At 40.2% G+C, this 19,365-nt stretch overlaps 4 protein-coding genes across 4 annotated transcripts; 3 read left to right on the plus strand and 1 right to left on the minus strand.

Moving 5' to 3' along the window:
• The first annotated feature begins 540 nt into the window (after window positions 1-540).
• rnf185 (ring finger protein 185) lies at window positions 541-5,296 on the plus strand. The gene is made up of 6 exons (XM_080046313.1): window positions 541-1,139; window positions 1,513-1,531; window positions 1,667-1,779; window positions 1,917-1,971; window positions 3,914-4,031; window positions 4,133-5,296. The coding sequence occupies exons 1-6, from the start codon at window positions 958-960 to the stop codon at window positions 4,228-4,230; spliced, it is 585 nt and encodes a 194-aa protein (XP_079902439.1). The 5' UTR covers window positions 541-957; the 3' UTR covers window positions 4,231-5,296.
• Window positions 5,297-5,318: 22 nt separating this feature from the next.
• Window positions 5,319-7,782, minus strand: LOC307264802 (uncharacterized protein). Its single transcript, XM_080046311.1, has 2 exons — window positions 7,645-7,782; window positions 5,319-6,028 (listed from the first exon to the last, which is right to left on the minus strand). The coding sequence occupies exons 1-2, from the start codon at window positions 7,772-7,774 to the stop codon at window positions 5,322-5,324; spliced, it is 837 nt and encodes a 278-aa protein (XP_079902437.1). The 5' UTR covers window positions 7,775-7,782; the 3' UTR covers window positions 5,319-5,321.
• Window positions 7,783-10,084: 2,302 nt separating this feature from the next.
• Window positions 10,085-11,087, plus strand: LOC307265180 (uncharacterized protein; the record flags this gene model as incomplete). The annotated part of the gene is made up of 3 exons (XM_080046797.1): window positions 10,085-10,328; window positions 10,441-10,676; window positions 11,010-11,087. The coding sequence occupies 3 exons, from the start codon at window positions 10,085-10,087 to the stop codon at window positions 11,085-11,087; spliced, it is 558 nt and encodes a 185-aa protein (XP_079902923.1).
• Window positions 11,088-12,152: 1,065 nt separating this feature from the next.
• On the plus strand, window positions 12,153-18,812 carry ess2 (ess-2 splicing factor homolog). Its single transcript, XM_080046796.1, has 10 exons — window positions 12,153-12,535; window positions 13,120-13,288; window positions 16,277-16,360; window positions 16,501-16,667; window positions 16,888-17,005; window positions 17,150-17,280; window positions 17,534-17,636; window positions 17,769-17,878; window positions 17,987-18,102; window positions 18,293-18,812. Exons 1-10 carry the CDS (start codon window positions 12,383-12,385, stop codon window positions 18,573-18,575), a joined length of 1,434 nt encoding a protein of 477 aa, XP_079902922.1. The 5' UTR covers window positions 12,153-12,382; the 3' UTR covers window positions 18,576-18,812.
• Window positions 18,813-19,365: the final 553 nt, after the last annotated feature.

A 19,365-nucleotide genomic window follows, 5' to 3' on the forward strand; every position in this document is an offset into this window, starting at 1 on the left:
AATAAAACCTATTAAACATCTCATTAGCCCATTGTCTTGATTATGCTAATACTCACTGACATCTTCATCCCAGTTTTCTACAGCAACAAGCAGTTTCTTCTGATAAAAGCAGAAATAAGCCTCAAGGCCTGGACCTGAGAAGGCTGAGAAAGCATTTTTCATCGGGTAGCGGGCTGATTAACTAAAGATGCAAACCTGTTGCCTGTTTTTATTTGCACAGACTATAACATATTACTTTGTATTAGCCTACTATTATTATTATTATTATTATTATTATTATTATTATTGCACAATAATGTCTTTATAAAATATTTGTATTATTCGTGCAATCACGAGGAGATAAAAACCTCTTAACTCAATCACTCGCTTATTCTTGTATAATTGAGATGTAACAATATATAGTTTTGAATATTAAATCTTGATACTTTTTGATACTTCTTGTTGTGGGCGCCTGAAAGACCAAACTGAGGGAAACATGATTTATGGACGTATTACGCCCCGCCCCCTACTTCCCCCCTCGAGCTACTTCCGGTTATTGGTGCTGTGGCTGTGTGATGCAACCAGCTGTAAGGGTATTTTCCCCAACTTCTCGCAATAAGTTTTATTTCCCGTCAGAAAATTACACTCTGAACAAGAGTTTGGATTAACGCGTCAGTGTTTGCAGCTTGTTTGTTTCTATTCGGTGAAGCTGTCAGACATTTCAGATGTCAGTTTACACTGTTTTCCTCGCGTGCTAACGTTAGCAGCTCCATAACGACACCTTCTCCAGATGGGATCCAGCTAGCAACCGCTCGATTTAACTCCTTTTCTAAAAGCTCAGTCTCTCGTATTTTCCTCTCTGCTAGCTACGCTACAAACCTCCATCCTCTGGTACTCCTTATGTACTTATTTTGAAGCGCTGGGTGCCAGAGGAGTCACCCCACCTGTACTCTGTTGTTGAGTGGATCAGTCTTTGAAATGGCCACCGCCGCCCCCCCTCTTCCAGCCACAGGCTCAACTGCGACCACTGAAAGCCAGAGTACCGGATCCAATAGTTCGACTGGGGCCGATAACGGTAACCAGGACAGCACTTTCGAGTGTAATATATGTCTGGACACCGCCAAGGACGCGGTGATCAGCCTGTGTGGACACCTCTTCTGGTAAGGTCTAGGCTACTATCTGTGAATCTATTCAGGCCACAGGTTAATGATATTGAGCCATATATGGCTTATTGGCATATTATAACCTGGCGAATATCAGTTGTTTTTTAATCTAACATGTGTAGCCTACCAAAAACACACATCAATAATAATGCTGAATCTGGACAATTGTCAAAGTTGCATGTTATCAATACTCCACTAGTGAAGTGATTTCTTGTTTTCATTTGAGAACACAGGATATATAAATGCCATTTTTTAATTAGGCCTATATGCTGTGAAGTTCTGCACAGTCTGGTTGTTGTAAGACATGAATAGAGTGTAACTAATTGAACAGTCCTGACATCTCAACTCTCTTCTTCCTTTGCATCTCCAGTTGGCCTTGCTTGCACCAGGTAAGCTGAAATCATGTTTTATCCTTATTTGCTACTTTCAAACGCCAATGACATTTAAATATATGTTCATTGTTGTTTTTGGTATATAACCAATGCAGACAGCCAGGTCCTTAATATGTCTCTTTCTTTACGCAGTGGCTGGAGACAAGACCCAACAGACAAGTGTGCCCAGTGTGTAAAGCTGGCATCAGCCGAGACAAAGTGATCCCCTTATATGGGCGGGGAAGCACAGGTCAACAAGACCCCAGGTGGGTGCTTAAGGGTAGTATCACGGGTCAGACTGACTCTATAAACTGGCCGACAGCAATTAATTACTCTTTTTAAAAGGCACTTTAAGTGCAAATCAGTGTAATAATTGCTTCTTCAAATTGTTTTTGTTTTCTAGGGAAAGAACACCCCCTCGACCACAAGGGCAAAGGCCAGAGCCAGAAAACCGTGGTGTAAGTACTATTACTGATACTTCTAAGAATAGGATTTCATTATTTTATGTCAGTACATTCTCAATTCAAAACGTGTCAGGCAACTCTGTGTAGTTTTTCAGTGCGATGTTGAGTTACATGTGTTCATGATGAAACCATTACATAAGATTATAGGGCAAACCTGTGCTTTATTCATTAACAAAGAACACTTCCCACTGGGCTCTATTAGATGCTAAGCGCTGAGGTACAGAGACGTCTCCAGAGAATGATCGCAAATTGCACCGGCTGTTGCATCACATCTAACTTTACATAAAGTGATTGGGATGTGCAGGGATGTTAAACTGTACCTCAGATTTTGTGAATACATGTCATTGCTAAACAATAAAAGTATGCAATTACAGTGACTTGCAAAAGTATGCATACCCCTTGAAATGTTCCACATTTTGTCACATTACAACCACACACGTACATTTAGTTTATTGGAATTTTATGTGATACAACAACACAAAGTGGCGCAACATTGTGAAGTGGAATGAAAATGAAATGTGGTTTGAATTTTTTTTTATAAATAAAAAACTGAAAGTGTGGCGTGCATAAGTATTCAGCCCCCCTGAGTCAATCCTTTGTAGAACCACCTATCGCTGCCATTACAGCTGCAAATCTATTGTAGTATTTGTCTACCAGCTTTGTACATTTACAGACTGATATATTTTGTCCATTCTTCTTTGCAAAATAGCTCAAGGTTCAGATTCAGCATCAGATTGGATGGAGAGCGTCTGTCAACAGCAATTTTCAAGTCTTTCTCAATATTCTCAATTGTATTTAGGTCTGGACTTTGACTGGGCCATTCTAACACATGACAATGCTTTGATTTAAACCATTCCATAGTAGATCTGGCTGTATGTTTAGGGTAGTTTTCCTTCTGTAAGGTGAACCTCTGCCCCAGTCTCAAGTCTTTTGCAGACTAACAGGTTGTATGCCCTGTATTTGGCTCCATCCATCTTCCCATCAACTCTAAGCAGCTTCCCTGTCCCTGCTGAAGAAAAGCATCCCCATAGCATGATGCTGCCACCACCATGTTTCACAGTGGGGATGGTGTGTAAAGGGTGGTTTGTAGTGTTAGTTTCCGCCACACATTGCATTTTGCATTCAGGCCAAAAACTTCACGTTTGGTCTCATCTGACTATGCATGGATGTTGGCAAGGGTTGGAGGAAGGTGCTCTGTTCAGATGAGACCAAACTTGAAGTTTTTGCCTTTAATGCAAAATGCAATGTGTGGTGGAAAACTAACACTGCACATCACCCTATACAAGGGGAAGATGGATGGAGCCAAATACAGGGCATAAAACCTGTTAAGAGTCTGCAAAAGACTTGAGACAGGTTGGGAGGTTCACCTTCCAGAAAGACAACTACCCTAAACATACAGCCAGATTTACAATGGAATGGTTTAAATCAAAGCATATAGGCATGTGTTAGAATGGCCCAGTCAAAATCCACACCTAAAAACAATTGAGAATATTGAGAAAGACTTGAAAATTGCTGTTGACAGATGATCTCCATCCAATCTGATGCTGAATCTGTAGTTTGAGCTATTTTGCAAAGAAGAATGGGAAAAAATGTCAGTCTGTAGATGTGCAAAGCTGGTAGACAAATACTCCAATAGATTTGCAGCTGTAATTGCAGCAATAGGTGGTTCTACAAAGCATTGACTCAGGGGACTGAATACTTATGCACGCCACACTTTTCAGTTTTTTATTTATAAAAAATATTTAAAGCCACGTTTCATTTTCATTCCACCTCACAATGATGCGCCACTTTGTGTTGGTGTATCACATAAAATCCCAATAAAATAAATGTACGTATGTGGTTGTAACATGACAAAATGTAGAACATTTCAAGGGGTATGCATACTTTTGCAAACCACCGTATTTTCCAAATCATTGATGAAATGCATATTTTACAGGGCTTTCAAGGGTTCGGTTTTGGAGATGGGGGTTTTCAAATGTCGTTTGGAATCGGCGCCTTTCCATTTGGTATTTTTGCGACAGCGTTTAACATCAATGATGGAAGACCTCCTCCAGGTATTTTATGTTTTGCATAATACACCATGACCACTCGTCTCTATTTTATCCACAACGTGTGTACTATCCTTATAACCTCTGTAAAACTCTTTTTTAAACAGCAGCCCCTGGGACACCACAGCACATGGATGAACAGTTTCTGTCTCGACTCTTCCTGTTTGTTGCTCTAGTGATTATGTTTTGGCTGCTGATTGCATAAAAGAATGGAAGGACAGCATCTTAGAGAAGTGACATTATGGCACAACATCACGGTTGGCACGGTTGATTATTATTATTTTCTCTGCGTAACACAAAGATGTGAGATTTGAAATAGACAGGTTTTTCCAAATTAGAAATATCTGTTCTAAGCCAAGGATATCAACTCTCAGGATGCCACTCATATTGGTTGCCTGTTTTAATTAATTGACAGTTTCTTAGTGTGCTTGCATTGCAGCACAACAAAATAATATATATATATGACATACCAGAGGTTGTTCAGATGAGAAAGCAAAATAGGTGTCTTCTCTCATATTGCATTTTTAATTACATTTATTTTTATTCTTTTTCAGAGTATTGTTTTGCTACTATTGCTCTTTGCAAAAAAGGAAAAAACAATGTTCTGTACTGATTAACTTCCCATCTTATATCTTTTAATATGGTCAATCGTCTTTTGGCCCCGCTTACCTAACATATTCCCCATTACCTTTTGGGGTAACTTTAATTGAATACACCTTGTGCAATCATAACAATGTCAGACATTGTCTTTTTATTTTTGATGAGATTAAAAAGAGATGTGTTGATCCGTGTAAGCAGTTGAACATTTAATTTATAAAACAGTGCTCCTTTCATTTGCCCATTTCTGTATCTCACTGTAATTAAATGTAAAATACTGTAGATTATTTCAGAGTTAAAATGAAGATTGGTTGAACATGAAACCACTTTTCAAAAATGTGAATTCTCTATATTGACAGTAAAACTATGTAAATAAAGATGTTAATCATTATTTGTCTGTTTTCGTTTTAAGGTGTAAATCTAGTGAGGCTTCTTACACTCATAGGGCTTACTCGTCTAATAAATATACAAATCAAGACACACCAAACTGGTGTGGAAAACACATGGTCAATACTGAGATTACATGAACAGTTAAATAATTCTTCATTGTTAGTTATTTCACATGGAGAAAAAAAAAGGGATTTACTTCAAACCTGACCACTTTGTGCTGTAAAAATCAAAAAATAGATGTTGTCATTTTGTTGAAGACGTTTTTAGAAAACGGAATAAAGTACAAAAGAAAAGTCAGTTGGGTCCGGACTAGTCCTGCATTTCTGCGTCTGCCTTTTTCTCTTGAGATTGAGGCTGTACAACGTTGAACTCGGCTTCATACATAATCTGCTGGATCCTTATCTTTGTCTCGCACCTTTTCTGTGGCGCAAGTCGCTTCAGAGCGGGAACGAAGCTCAGCAGAAACAGTTCATCCTCATCCCGGGGCCTGTTGGGAAATGATGAGGTGCCATTGTCTTTCACCAGCCACTTTGTAGGGGAAGCTGCTCTCTGAGAAGAAGGCAGTGAGAGTGAGTTTTGCATCAGGCGCCGTTTCCTTCCAGTTTTGCTGATCAGTTGGCTCGATGGCATCTTAGCCAGAGCGGCCAGCTGGGCCAGCTGTTGGTCCTGAGACATTGAAGGGAGCTGTGTCACAAAGGTCACCTGGGGCTTGAGGTCGGGCTGACTTACGGGGACCTTGGTGATGGACTGCGGTGTCTTGAGCGCCTCGGACGATGCCGTTTCTCCCTCCACGCTGCCTGATTCGTTGTCAGGGTTGTCGTGGTCGTCGTCGTTGTTGCCGCAGATGTCTGCCACTCCGCTCCTTGATCCGGTGAAGGGTGCAATGAAATTCATGAGTTGTCTGTATTTCCATCGACTTTGCACGATCTCTCCCTGCTTCTTGCCTTTAATTTCCATTCGGACTTCCTTCAAGTACCTGTCCCTCATGTTCTTCCATTTTCTTTTACACTCGTCCGCTAAAAAAGAAAAATATCAAAGAGTGTGAGGAGCAAGAAATCCCAATAAGAGTCTTCTGTCTTCAAACAATGCACAGGAATGAGTGAGAGAAATATTGACAACAGAGATGAAGCGTCTGCAATCTGGATATCCACTAAAGCTAAAACTGACCATATACAATGACATTCACAAACATTCATGCAGATGTGCGGTCTCCTGCCCAGATGATAGACTATTGGGTACAGACAGAAACCTTAAAAGGTATGTGAGAGGTGTGTTCTTCTGCCCTCAGCTGAATAAAAGTGGTTATAAAATATACAGAAATGTGTTGAAGTTGTTTTAATTATAGTTAAATGGCAATGGCCTGAATTAGTGGCCTTCGGATTCTAGCTCCAGTTATTAAAACTGGTCCAGTCAAAGCATGCATCTCTGTGATCAATAAGAAAGTCAATGATGTTGGTATACTAACTACTTTGCTGAGGTCCTAGGTGACATTTTCCAATTGCTTGTTTTGATGACCCAAAATCGAATAATGCTTTGCTTTGAAAATGAGTTTTAATGATCAAGTGACAGGGGTCGGTTTGTGGTGTTATGGTCAGAGCACAACGTTTTTGTCAAATGATTAATCAACAAATTGCTTCTGCTCTAGTGTTGATTATCTGGTATGTGGAATCTGGTAAACGGTCAACAATACAATAACAAATTATTAACATTTTATATTTAAAAAATGAACATATTATCTTATCTTCCTATAGCCGTTTGTGGAATGTGTGGCATATTTCTATTTGATTGCATTTAGTTGTATGGTTGTTACAAATAAGTAGCCAAGGAGTTTAAAATGCATGTTCATTAGGCCTAGGCCTATATCATAAATATAGCAAAAGTAAACACTACTTGATCAATTTAAATAAACATTCAAGTGTATTGTTTATAGGCCTGTTTAATTTTAAGTAGGCTATTTATTAAGTTACACAAAGAAAAGGTTGAATGCAATTATCTTTATTTTGTCTATTAGTCTTGCTTAATTTCTAGAGGTCATCGTTAGTTCAGCTGTGTTACCTGCCACCCTATGATTGACTCTGTGCACATCATAAAATGTCAGGCTGGGGGCCTCCGTCTCCTGGCTCTGACATAGCCTACTTTACGCCACACACCTTGGTGCTGCCGCCGCCGCCGCTTCCACGAGAAGCTTTCAGAGCAGTGTGTTCGTTTCTCTCGGTTTTAACCTGTGGTGTTAAACAGCGAGGCGAAGAGCGCGCGGCACCGTAAAACAGCGAGTATCTCTGACGCTGAGCATGATGTTTTCTCCTGTGCCGTGCCTGTTGGACACGCGGCTGGCGGCGCAGAGGCAGATATCGTGCCGTCCGGTGCAGCGCGGCCTACGGCGTGCAAGCTGCGGCTGCTACCGCTAGCACGGTGCGCGCGGCTGCAGCCACACCACCGATCTGTAGCCTACATAAACCGGCGAATTCAATAGAAATCACAGAAAGGGATAAATTACCACCAATGGAAACGTGCAGCACCTATCACCATCTTATGTTTTCTCATTTCTGTCAGTTCATTCGTCCACGCCAACAGCAGCTAAGCAAAGAATAACTGGCGGTAAAGTTGTGATGAACAAAAAACAAACACTCACATGGGAGACCCAGTATGATACTGATGTTTCTCCAAGCATTTGCCCGACTTTCCGTGCAGCGGTAATTTGGCAAAGTGACATTGTACAGCTCTGGGTAATTAAATACAGCCAATATTAACTTATCGTCCATTTTGCCTGAGTGTTGTCAGTGCTGCGCTGACGCGGAAGCGGCAGTCTTCTCCCGCCTTTTCCGCCTAGTTGCTGCTCCAACGCGAGTTATCGCGAGTGGCGAGCTGCCTGCCGCGCTGTGTCGCTCCGCCGTTCAACCGTGGGCATTTTAGTCTTTTGTCACTGGGGGGCGCACGACTCCACATTGGCTTTTAATACTGCCCTATCCTCCTGTGGGGTTGAAATATAATCAAAACCTTTTTATAGGGGGACCCAGGGGTCACTTTATTTTGGATGCAAAAACCTGAGGCCCCAACATAGGCTTAATCTCTGGGGTCAACACAATTAGCCCATTAATAACATCTCATTGAATAATTTTTTTTTTTTGTCACACATTATCTCTTCTGAAAGCTAACTGTTTGTAGTTTAACCATTAGAATGTCAGAGCTCATGTCAGTCTTACTGAAACTAATTTACAGAGGAAAACATGCTAACAAAAATAGACAAAAAGAAAGTGCAAGGAACATAATATTTGTATTAACCAAGCAATTATGGAGTTGCTGCAACCAAAGTGTGGTTTACTTGATTCCTCTTAAGTCCCCATGGGTCTTTTTCTGAGCCTTTAACAGTTAGTGTGTTTCCTTACACAAGTGAGCCTGGAGGGAGGGGGGGGGGGGATTGCACAGGGAGGAAAGGTTGATCCTCTGCATTTCCTGATCACACAGCTGCAATCTCCCATTCCCCGAGAGGTTTTGGGCCCTGGTCCAGCAGTAAATAGGGACACTAAGCTTTTTCGCACATGAATAGTCTGATTCCACGTTGGGTTCATTCTCTATAAAGTCAGTGTGTGGGTGTAAGTCTCCTGTCTGAAATGCACTGATTTGCCGCCTTTATTGTTCATGGTTTAATTTATTTTCCTGCTGACCTGCTGTTCGAGGAGCCATTTGATATGTCTGATCCCAACACATAACCTAAAGGGCATTTTTTCAGCCAATGATAATCATGCTGAAATGACTTCAGTCAATTCAGATAATGCTTTTAAAGGGTATAGTAACGAGCCTAAAATCATGTCATCAAATTTCTGAAAAGTAAAAGTCACTTCAAGCTGAAGGGAGCAGTCCAAAGATTCTCCTTTTAAAAACTCTGGAAAAACTGTATCAGCCATGGGGTGGTGCCGGTTTTCCTTGAGTACCAGTTGCAGCAAAATATTGCTCTTACAACACAGACACAAACCTTTATCATTCTAATCCCCAGTAATGAATTTTGAAACGTTTGAACCAATGTGGATGTGGTACAATTCCTTCTATTGAGGACCACAATAAAGAGCAGATAGCAATCTCACATGCTCCGCAAACTATACATCAACAGTCTGGGCACTATTAAACCCAAGTGAAAAGGATGGGATGGTGTTTTATTGTTATCTGTTTTCAAAAGCCCTTATAAGAGGAGCTTAAGACAGATTGTGGAAATCCATTAATTCTCAGGGAAAAAAAGGTGTATTGCCTTGTATGAAATCACAGGATTTGTTGAGGGGGGGGACAAATTTACCCTGTAATAGCTTTACCTCAGCTGTGCACATTGTCAGAGAAGGGAGACTGAAAAGACTGCACCTCACAGATAAGACACATGATGCCTGCTGGTGAATACAAACCACTTCTCTTGCCATTTGTGTTTATCTGTTTTGAGTATTGCAGGCACCTTTTTAGTGTCTCCACGGACGTCACTGGCAAAATGAGTCATTCGATCATCTGCAATGCAACTGTGCGTGAATTATCAACTTGTGTCATTTACTGAACACAATCTTCACAAGATTGTTTCGTTGATAATTCTAAATAGGAAAGGGAGATTATAAAATAAATGTAAGAGCTAATCCACAAGCATACACAAGTCTGTGGCCATAACAACCAAAAAGAAAGAAAAAAACGTTCATCTTTAAATCCAGGTTTCTAATACCAAGCAATCCCCTTTCCTCTAAAACCTCAACAATAAGGATCTTAGGGAGCTCTCCACTTCTCATTTTATGCAGTGAAATCTGATTTCTTTTGGAGAAAGGAATGAGGCAAGATTAACTGAATCTGCTGTCCTCCCTAACCTCTTCACAAAACTGCCCAGATTAGCTAGGAATTAAGTTTCACCCGTTTTATGTGTCTGGTCCATAGGGGGGATTATAGTTCTACTATTTTTTTCTGCCTCCCGTTTCACTATAAGTGCCCTGGCACGCTCTCAAAGAGAGCAGAGAAGCAGAAGACCAGCCGAGCCTTAACTATATCGGTAAAGTGTCGATATACATGTGATCATTGCCGCTTGTGTTTTGCTTGGAATGTCTCTTGGGATGGATGGTCTGATCAGGATGGGGAGACAAAAGTTTCCTTTCACTATTGAGAACATACTAAGCAAATATCCACACAGTAATGGAGACGTACGGTCATGTGGAACAAGTGGCGCTGTTCTGAAAGAGAAGGTGGTAGTGAGTCCTGCTGGAGGCCAGACAGAGACTGTTCACCATGCCTGCATGTGCTGCTGCTGCTACTGCTCACACTGTGGAGACGTATTCCAGACTGATTTCATCCATGAAGGTAAGGCCTAGCCTTGCCCATTCTCAGTCTGCTCTGTTGATGCATGTCTTCAACTGGTTCTGACTTCTGTGACCTTTGCCCCCTGACCTAAAATCAGATCTCCCCCCGGCAGCCTGTCAGTACGGATGGCACCCAACGATGCTGGCAGACCCGTGCAGGCTAGGAGAAGCTCACAGAGGGGAGCAGTCACCCGGTCAGGTGCAGAGGCGAACCAGACGTCACCGCACTATTTTCACAGAGGAGCAGCTGGACGCACTGGAGAACCTTTTCCTGCAGAACCAGTATCCAGATGTGAACACCAGGGAGAAACTAGCACAGTGCACTCACTTAAGAGAAGAAAGAGTGGAGGTAAGATTGCTGTGTCTCATTCAGCCTTAACAGATAACAGTGATACAGAGTTAGATAAGTTGAACTGCTCCACCTCCGGCTGTATTGTGCTAGCTATGGCTGATGGAGCTGGTCAAAGTGAAAAACACTTACCATTACAAAAGATGATTATTGATAAAGGTGTATTTGACATATAGTGGTCATTTTGCCATGTTTTAATGTTATGGTGATAATATTGTCAAGTGCTGTTCCACTGGTTTGATTTAAATACTGCACTGGATAAACAATGTGCCACATTACAGTGATGGAAATATTAAATTGCAAATAATAACATTAACTTCTTTTTGCTAACAGGTTTGGTTTAAAAACCGAAGAGCAAAGTGGAGGCGTCAGAAAAGACTATCGTTTGGATTAGGAAATACAGAAAACTAAATGTTTTCCTTTATATATGGATCACAGCATTCAAAAACAAAAAAGCTGTGTGTGTGTGTGTGTGTGTGTGTGTGTGTGTGTGTGTGTGTCCTGAGGTTATTTGAATACAAGGACTTTTTCTGAATCAGAAACAGCCGCATTGGCCTACGTGAGCACTTACAAGGAATTTGATTCTTATCTAATATAATACACAGAAAAGCCTTTTTTCCTGATTCTGAACATATACACATTTTCTGTGTAAGTCAAATCATGTGGTTATGGACAATTTTGTAGCCTACTTGTGATCTTATTAATTGAGTGCATGATGGTGAACTAGTATATGCTAATACTAACACTGAAAGTGAAGTCTTGAATCTTAACTGGATCTTTATAGTTTTTTCACTGTTGTGAATAAAGTGTCCTTGAAAACAAATGAAAAAATTTGAGAGCGATGGAGGAACTTCTTTCTTTATGCATGCCATGACAAGTTCCAAACTGTGAATGTGTCTGATCAGAATTAATTAAAACATCTTGTCCTTTTAAAACAAAAAGTCCAACACAGTTTTTAGTAAAGGAACAAAGGTAAAATGTGTCATATTCGTATACGTCAATTAAAGGGATTGTCAGTTTAGTGGCTGATAGTTAGTGGTGTCATAAGAATATCTAGTTAGTAGGTGGGCATGCAAGAGGCATCAGAGTGAAAGCATTGGGTTTTGCTTGGAAGTCTAAATACATAAACTTAAATGATAAACTGAAATTATTAATATTATTATAAATACACCATTGCTATAAATAGGCTATACATATAAAACAGCTTTCGTTAAAATAATAAAACCTGAATGTAATCACAGATTTCTTTACAAAGAGTTTTGTCAGTAGATTTTCAGTAGAGTTATGTCAGTAGATAGGATCTATAACATTTGCTACAAACATAGTATAATAACACAGAAGTAGACACATTTTCTTTAGATAGGCCTAATTATAACCATAGATAGTAAATAATATTATTTATAACACGACAGATTTCTTTCTTATTTTATTTTGGAAATTTCCTGAGCGCCAGTAAACATCCGGTGACGTAACAATCTATACTACGCACGACGTTGTTTGTACGCTGACCTAAAGTTAGCAAACGTTAGGCCAGCTCACAGGTTAGAAACGATTACTCGGTCTTACACGCCTAGATATATACAACGTCATTGAATTACTTGACCTGTGTTTCTCTGACCGTCTTCTGTTTCGATTCGGTCGGGATTTTTGTCGCAGACTGATCGCCTTCAGCTTTTAGCCGTTAGCCTAAGCTAACTTGGTACACAATGGAGGGCAGCGCCAGCGTGAGGAGGTCGCTGTCAGGGACTCTCGTCCCTTTAGCAATCTCAACAGTGGCTTTGCTTCAACAACAGCAACCAGAGGAGAAGAACAAGGGGAAGCTAAACAGAAAGGTTCTAGATGAAGAGCATTACATTGAGGTAGATTAATTATGGTTTATGACACATGCAGGGGGCTGGGCTATCAGTCAACAACATATCATCAGACGCTGTGAAAGTTCGTTAAATGCTAGAAAATAAACATATACACAGGTTAATTATTTAGTGTAACAAACATTACTTTAGGTGTTTAACTCTTTGTTTAAAATATTCAATGTATTATTAGTATTTGATTATAACAAAATGTCAGTCTTTAAAATGCTAAGACATGGGGACCAAAATATTTGTATATTTTCATGTAAAATTGTCCCTAACCCAAAGTAATTGTAGTTTTTAGTTTTGCTTATTGTAAATTGTTCTTTGATTTGAAACCATACAATTGTAAATGGTATGTATTTCAGTTTGAACATATTCTTGTGCTTCTTGGAAATTGTGATTGTCATTTTGTCTCTTTTGTCTGACATTTCATAAACAATAAGATCAGTCGATCATTCACGAGAATTGGCAGATGAATTAGATATGCTTGAGAAATAAATGTTGTGTAATATTTTTTTTGTTTGCAATGAAACATCAACATGTCATCATCTTCTAATAAATACATCTACCTACCTTTGTACATCTATCAGAGTTTGGAGAAGATCATCCAGAGGGACTTCTTCCCAGATGTGACTAAACTGCAGGCACAGAAGGACTATCTTGATGCGGAGGAAACCGGTGACCTGGAGAGAATGAGAGAGATATCCATCCGATATGGATCATCTTTATCAAAATCTACACCACAGTCTTCTGCACCCTGTGAGTAAAACCCTCCTTATGTGTTCTACTTCTACAGTCAGGGTTTTTTACCTGGCTCAGAATGGGCCTTTGGGGGGTCAGTACGCGACCGACTTTTTTTGGAGTCGCGACTATGTGCAACAGTAAAGGCAAAACGTTTGTGTATTTTAAGAGGGTGTGGGGTTAAGGAGAGGGGAGTTTCTGTCCAGCTCAAGAGCATTTCAGTCAGCCTGTCAATCACTACGTAACCATGGAGCTCACTGACGCTTATGAAATCACAATAAACAACCTGTAGATATGAAGTCAAAATACTAATAATAACTAGGCCTACCTATGGGCCGGTTTCACAGACATGGATTAAGCGTAGTTCTGGACTAAATTGTACCTTCAATAGACAATCTCCATTCAAAATTCCATTTAGTCCAGGACTAAGCTTAATCCATGTCTGTGAAACTGGCCCTAATTGTTTCTAATTGATCTAAACCATGGCAATTGCAAGAAGAAAGAAACAATCATAATCATGATTATTTTGAGTAATCACATTGTGTTATCACAATTATTAAAGACAGTTAATCATTATGCATTTATTTTACTTTTAACAAGGTTTTTTTCTAATAACACCATGACTTTGGTCTTTAAACAAAGGCCTAATTGAACTGAAAACAGGGAGAATAGAAATAGGCTAAATAAGTGAAACATATTTTTAATAATTGAATAAAAAAATATGTCAAAATAAAAATAACCAGTTGTAAATGGTGTTGATAGGGCACGTCTTTTGATAGCATTAAATGTAAGGGCATGATTTATTTATGTCATGGAGCTGGCTGGATAGGCAGTTGCATTGTAGTGTTGACAGTTGTGGTGGCAGCATGGACCTATAAAGAAAGGTGGCAGGAGTCAAGGAGCTTTATAATATAGCTTTTTAAACTTCCTGTGTTTTTTTATTCAGTGATTGCTTGGTCATAGACCACTATGACTCGACTTAAAGTGAATAAACAAATTGGTCGGGATGTTTAGAGGTGCAGATCTGGGGCCTCATTTATAAAGCTTTGCGTGGGATTCACGTGGAAGCTGGCGTACGGAAGAAATGTAGGATGTACGTGCGAACAAAAATATTCGGATTTATAAAACAGTGCGCACTCACGTCCTACGCCTGTTTCCCTTTATAAATCACAATCAACTCTAAATGTGGCGCAGCCTTTGCGGGCTTCACGTACCGCCCATATTTACCCATACATAGTCATCGACACGCCCGAATTAATATCATTTACTGAGTGCATGAAGGCGGTAGTGGCAATCGCCGACTGAAAGGGAAATGGAAAAATAGACTCCACACGGTGTGGATCACTGCGGTCACCCCGAAGTACCCGTTGGAGAAGTGGCGACCAGGGAAAATATAGTTTGGTGGCAGTGTGAGCGTAAAGGCGTCAGAGTGCAGCCTGTGGCGATCTCTGTGAACGCTGTGGCCGAAATAAAAAGAAGTGATCCGACATAAAAGTGGACGCAAAAAAGTGCATATCCTCACACAACAGTGTTTGTGCCACGAGCGGGGGGCACTGAGACCCCCCATGAGATACAGATTCGGAGAATTCATCCCGGGGCAGTGGCAGGCGGCGGAGGGTTAATAATAAACTTCACAGTCCCTTTCAAAACACAATTGCGACGTGCTTAAACACAAAGAAATACACATAAAACGGACTAAAAGCCGTGAAAAAAATCACAGTAGCCTATGTGATGTACAGTAGGCTTATCATTAGTGTATGAAAAGGTGCACTCCTGTCTGCCTGACTCAGGCATCGAGAACAGCGTCAGTGTAAAAGTAATAGGCTGTATTTCCACCTCAATATTATCAGAATTAATTCCACAACATGCAGATAGGTTATTCTTTAATAACTGCAGAGCTTATTCGAACGTTGCTGTTTTGTTTTTATTTGCACTCATATATCTCCGTTTGTAGGCTATTTAAGATCCTAATTCGTTTTGTTTTTGTTGGTATCACTCCATGGAAAAATCCGTGGAGGCATTTGTTCATTAGTTGTAAGAATGGCTTCATCCGTTTTGCAAAGGAACTCCCTATATGATAGACCTACATGGCTTATAATAGGCCTATATCTGGATTAATTTTACACAAACACATTCGTTCTCGCACTTCATACATGTGCCGACGGAGTCGCCGTTTCTCCTTTCTCCACTTTCTGTGCGTACGCATGGGTCAGAGCTTGCGTGGAGGACCGCACATCTCCCGTCAAGTTTGCTTTTTATAAATCCCAATATTTGCTTAGAAATTGGCGTGCGCCCTCTTCTGGGCGTACGCAAGCTTTATAAATGAGGCCCCAGGTCGTAGGCTATACCTTTTTCTCTCTCTCTGTCTCGCGGTCGCGTATGTAACGTTACTCGCGTGTCCGCGCGTGACAAATCTTGCACATTATTTTAGTTTGTTGTGAGTCTGAAGTGTTTTCAGACTACACAATTAGTTTTACCTTTTATTCTCATCATCTAGAAGTTTTTCACCCCGGCAATGCGCAACATTTCCCTCCTACTCTCTGGACCAGCCGATAGCAAAATTATCAGGTGAGGGAGGGGCCGAGCAAGCGCACCGCTCGGCTGAAAGGGTTCGCTGCATTTACAAGCCTGCATGCCCCGGCGTGCGGAACAATGATAGTTTAATAACGATTATTTTGTTTTCATGATTGAGGGAAGCCGTAATAGTAATCGAAAATGAAATTCAAGTTATTGTCCAACCCCTCAAGAAGGATGACTTAAATTGGGCTGAATTTGGAGAGGTTTTAAATAGCTATATTTATTCTCAATCTTTATCATTTTGGCGCTCCTGATTTTCCTTTGGCGCTGGATAAATCCGCTTTGGCGGGCGCCAAAATGTTCTCTATGCAGGAAAAACCCTGTTCTACAGTCAATACACAATGAGAAAGTAAAATAGCATACACCTGATATTCCGTCTGAATGCACTTTGCACTCATTTCACTTACTTCTGTTCTTTTTGTATGCAAGATGTGACACCAGCTAGCTTTGAGACGCCAGTGGGTCACTCGGGTTCTCCTTCCTCCACCATTGGCCACAAAGGTTTAGATGGCGGTAAGAATCTAATTTTACATGTTTATGTGGACTTACAGATCTGTGTCCCACTTTGATACTTGATACCTTTTGTTGACCACTTTGTGTCAGAAATGTAAACAGTAATTTAACCCCTATTTCTATTGATATTGTATTTATAGAGAGCAATGAAGGCAAAAAGGAGAAGGAGCTGCCCTGTCTGGATCGTTTCCTTGCTAAAAATACCAGTGAGGACAATGCATCATTTGAGCAGATAATGGATTTGGCTGAAGACAAAGAGAAAGTGAGGCATTCCTGGTTATATGAGGCTGAGGCTGAATACAAACAGGTATGTTTGGTAAAAGCAATTAATTAAATGTTTAATTGTTGTAATTATATGTTATGTGTTATATAAATTGTTGCTTGGTGGTTTTGTCAGCTTTCCTGTTTGTAGATAGTTACAGAGGTTGCATGATTTTGCTTGCAGTAGCAGTTGATCACTGTCAGTCAGATGATTAACAAAGACATTTGACTACATTGAAAACATTTGTAAATACTGATACTTTCAGCGTCATGAGGAGAACCTTGCCTTACCATCAATTGAGAGAGCAGCGCTTGAATGTGTCAAAGCTGGACTTGAGACATGGGAGTACAAAGCCAAGAATGCATTGATGTATTATCCAGAGGGTAAGAAAGTTGGATTGCTTTTTATTATTTTTTATTATTGATGTATGTATTCCTATTGAAGGCATGTGATTGATAACATTTAGCTGTGAGAAACTTAAAATAATGTTTTCACATTATGATATGTGTTTGTTTCTCTTAAACCAGGTGTTGATGACAATACTTTATTTAAGAAGCCAAGGGAGGTGGTTCATAACAACACACGCTTTGCAGGAGACCCGTTCAGCAAAGCTCTAAACAAAAGCCAGATTCAGCAAGCGGCCGCCCTCAATGCACAGGTACAGTTTAGGAGTAGGCTATATGAAAACTAAAATCAAAGCAGGTATTGGGATGATTTTTTTGTGGTTTAAATTTCATTTAATTTAACCTGTATTAATCCTCGAGAGATCAATTGAGGGGTGACCCTCATTTACAATGACGTCGAGTCGAATGTGTTAATAAATGTGCTTGTACTAAGTCTATTTTTAAGTTGAATAAAAGGGTTATTTCATGGATGATGTAGCTGATGTGTCACTGTTTTTTTCTGTCCAGTTCAAGCAGGGTAAAGTAGGCCCCGATGGCAAAGATCTCATGCCACATGAATCCCCAACAGTGAATGGATATGGTTTCGAAACGATGCCTTCCCCTGCACCTGGTACTTAAAATTTTCCTTAAAATAGTAACAGTCTTGAGGCAGAAAAAACTAAATGTTGCCTAAAATTTGCTGATTCAACAACTCTACTTGCATTGAGACCAGAGTTCTTAAAGTTGTTTATTTTCCCCTCAGGTGTAGCTGAGTCCCCTCTGATGACCTGGGGTGAGATCGAGAGCACCCCATTTCGTCTGGATGGATCAGACAGCCCGTATGTTGAGAGGAATCATGGACCATCATTTAAGGTATTGAATCTTCACTGGTAGTAGCTGTAACAATGTGTTAATTGTTAATGTTTGATCACTTGTTCAGTTGTAAAGTCTTAAAATGTAATATATGTTGTTTGTAAACAGATTCCAGAACCAGGAAGACGAGAACGGCTGGGCTTAAAGATGGCCAACGAAGCTGCCGCTAAAAACCGTGCAAAGAAACAGGAGGCATTTCGAAAGGCCACAGAGAACCTTGCAAGGTAAAGACATTTGACTTGTGTACAATTGATCACATGTTCTTCTACAAGTTACAACAGCTTACTCAATCTGTAAACTCCCATCTTTAAAAAGTGGAAAGTTGGGCTAAAATGACTACTTAAAGTTCTCTTGCAGTTGTAAATAATTACTACTTTTATGAACTCACTCACCTCATCAATTTTTGTGTTGCAGTCTTACACCTAAAGGTCTGAGCCCAGCCCTTACCCCCGCCCTGCAGAGACTCGTAAATCGATCATCTAGCAAATACACGGACAAAGCACTACGAGCCAGTTACACCCCGTCTCCCTCACACAGTGTCCCTGGCTGCAAGTCTCCCTTCGGTGACCTGTCCACTCCCACAGGAACGCCAACATCAACCAAACTCAAGACGCCGGGCTCTCAGGACTTTACATCGCTCACAGACAATCTGCTGCAACTCCCCAAGAGACGGAAAGCCGCCTCTGACTTTTTCTAAGTCAGAGAAGAAAGGATGTTCTCTTGTCGGGATTGTACAAAACAAGACTTATTATAATGTGGACAACTTGATTATAGATTCTCCAGACCCAGTTTTTTTTAAATTAAGGAGCACATTTTTCAGCAGGATGATTGGATCAAGACATGTATAGAGGAATGAAGAACTTTTTGTGGATTTATTTGTTACAGGTCGGTTACTGTAAACCTCTGTGAAATAAATCTTGGCGTCCAAATTCTATATATTAACAATAATCAATCATTCTTTGTTTAAATCAATACAAGGGTATCATTGATTTTTGTTTTAGTCACACATACAAATGGGTTGTCACCGAACAGCAACCAGTAGCTATTGCACAGCTCTCCATTCATTCTCCAATTCAATTCTAGTGTTTGTGTCTGCACATTTATTAACATCAATAATTATTTACTACAGGTTTCCCAAACATCACACTTTAGCAACATCGCAAAGCTGGACAATCTTTTTCATAAAATCTATCATTTAATTTGACATTTTTGGCAAATCCTCATGTATTACCTCAGATGACACCCTTTGCATTAGGTCTGTTCTGCTAAAATTGACTAAATTAACTTTTTCCCTTCTTTTTGAGCAAGCTTCAAATGTACATACCATCCTGTGTTTAAACTACAGCCAGCAATACTCGAACATTACCTTATTCTGTTTTCTGGAGCATTAGATGATGTTCCTAAGGCAACATTTATTATCAATGACTGGGTCAACACAAGTCAACAGCTGAACTGGGGCAGCCTGATTTACAAATTCACCTTTTCAG

This window comes from Ammodytes marinus (genome assembly GCF_949987685.1).
Source record: "Ammodytes marinus genome assembly, chromosome: 18".
Taxonomy (NCBI): domain Eukaryota; kingdom Metazoa; phylum Chordata; class Actinopteri; order Uranoscopiformes; family Ammodytidae; genus Ammodytes; species Ammodytes marinus.

Excerpts from the sequence above, each read along its gene's own strand:
- rnf185 (XM_080046313.1), top strand. The coding sequence starts at position 958 with ATGGCCACCGCCGCCCCCCCTCTTCCAGCCACAGGCTCAACTGCGACC. Across the intron at positions 1,972-3,913 it reads CAGAGCCAGAAAACCGTGGT|GGCTTTCAAGGGTTCGGTTT; the intron begins GTAAGTACTATT and ends CATATTTTACAG. Across the intron at positions 4,032-4,132 it reads TGATGGAAGACCTCCTCCAG|CAGCCCCTGGGACACCACAG; the intron begins GTATTTTATGTT and ends TTTTTTAAACAG.
- LOC307264802 (XM_080046311.1), bottom strand. The coding sequence starts at position 7,774 with ATGGACGATAAGTTAATATTGGCTGTATTTAATTACCCAGAGCTGTAC. Across the intron at positions 6,029-7,644 it reads TATCATACTGGGTCTCCCAT|CGGACGAGTGTAAAAGAAAA; the intron begins GTGAGTGTTTGT and ends TTTCTTTTTTAG.
- ess2 (XM_080046796.1), top strand. The coding sequence starts at position 12,383 with ATGGAGGGCAGCGCCAGCGTGAGGAGGTCGCTGTCAGGGACTCTCGTC. Across the intron at positions 17,281-17,533 it reads CGGCCGCCCTCAATGCACAG|TTCAAGCAGGGTAAAGTAGG; the intron begins GTACAGTTTAGG and ends TTTTCTGTCCAG. Across the intron at positions 18,103-18,292 it reads GCCACAGAGAACCTTGCAAG|TCTTACACCTAAAGGTCTGA; the intron begins GTAAAGACATTT and ends TTTGTGTTGCAG.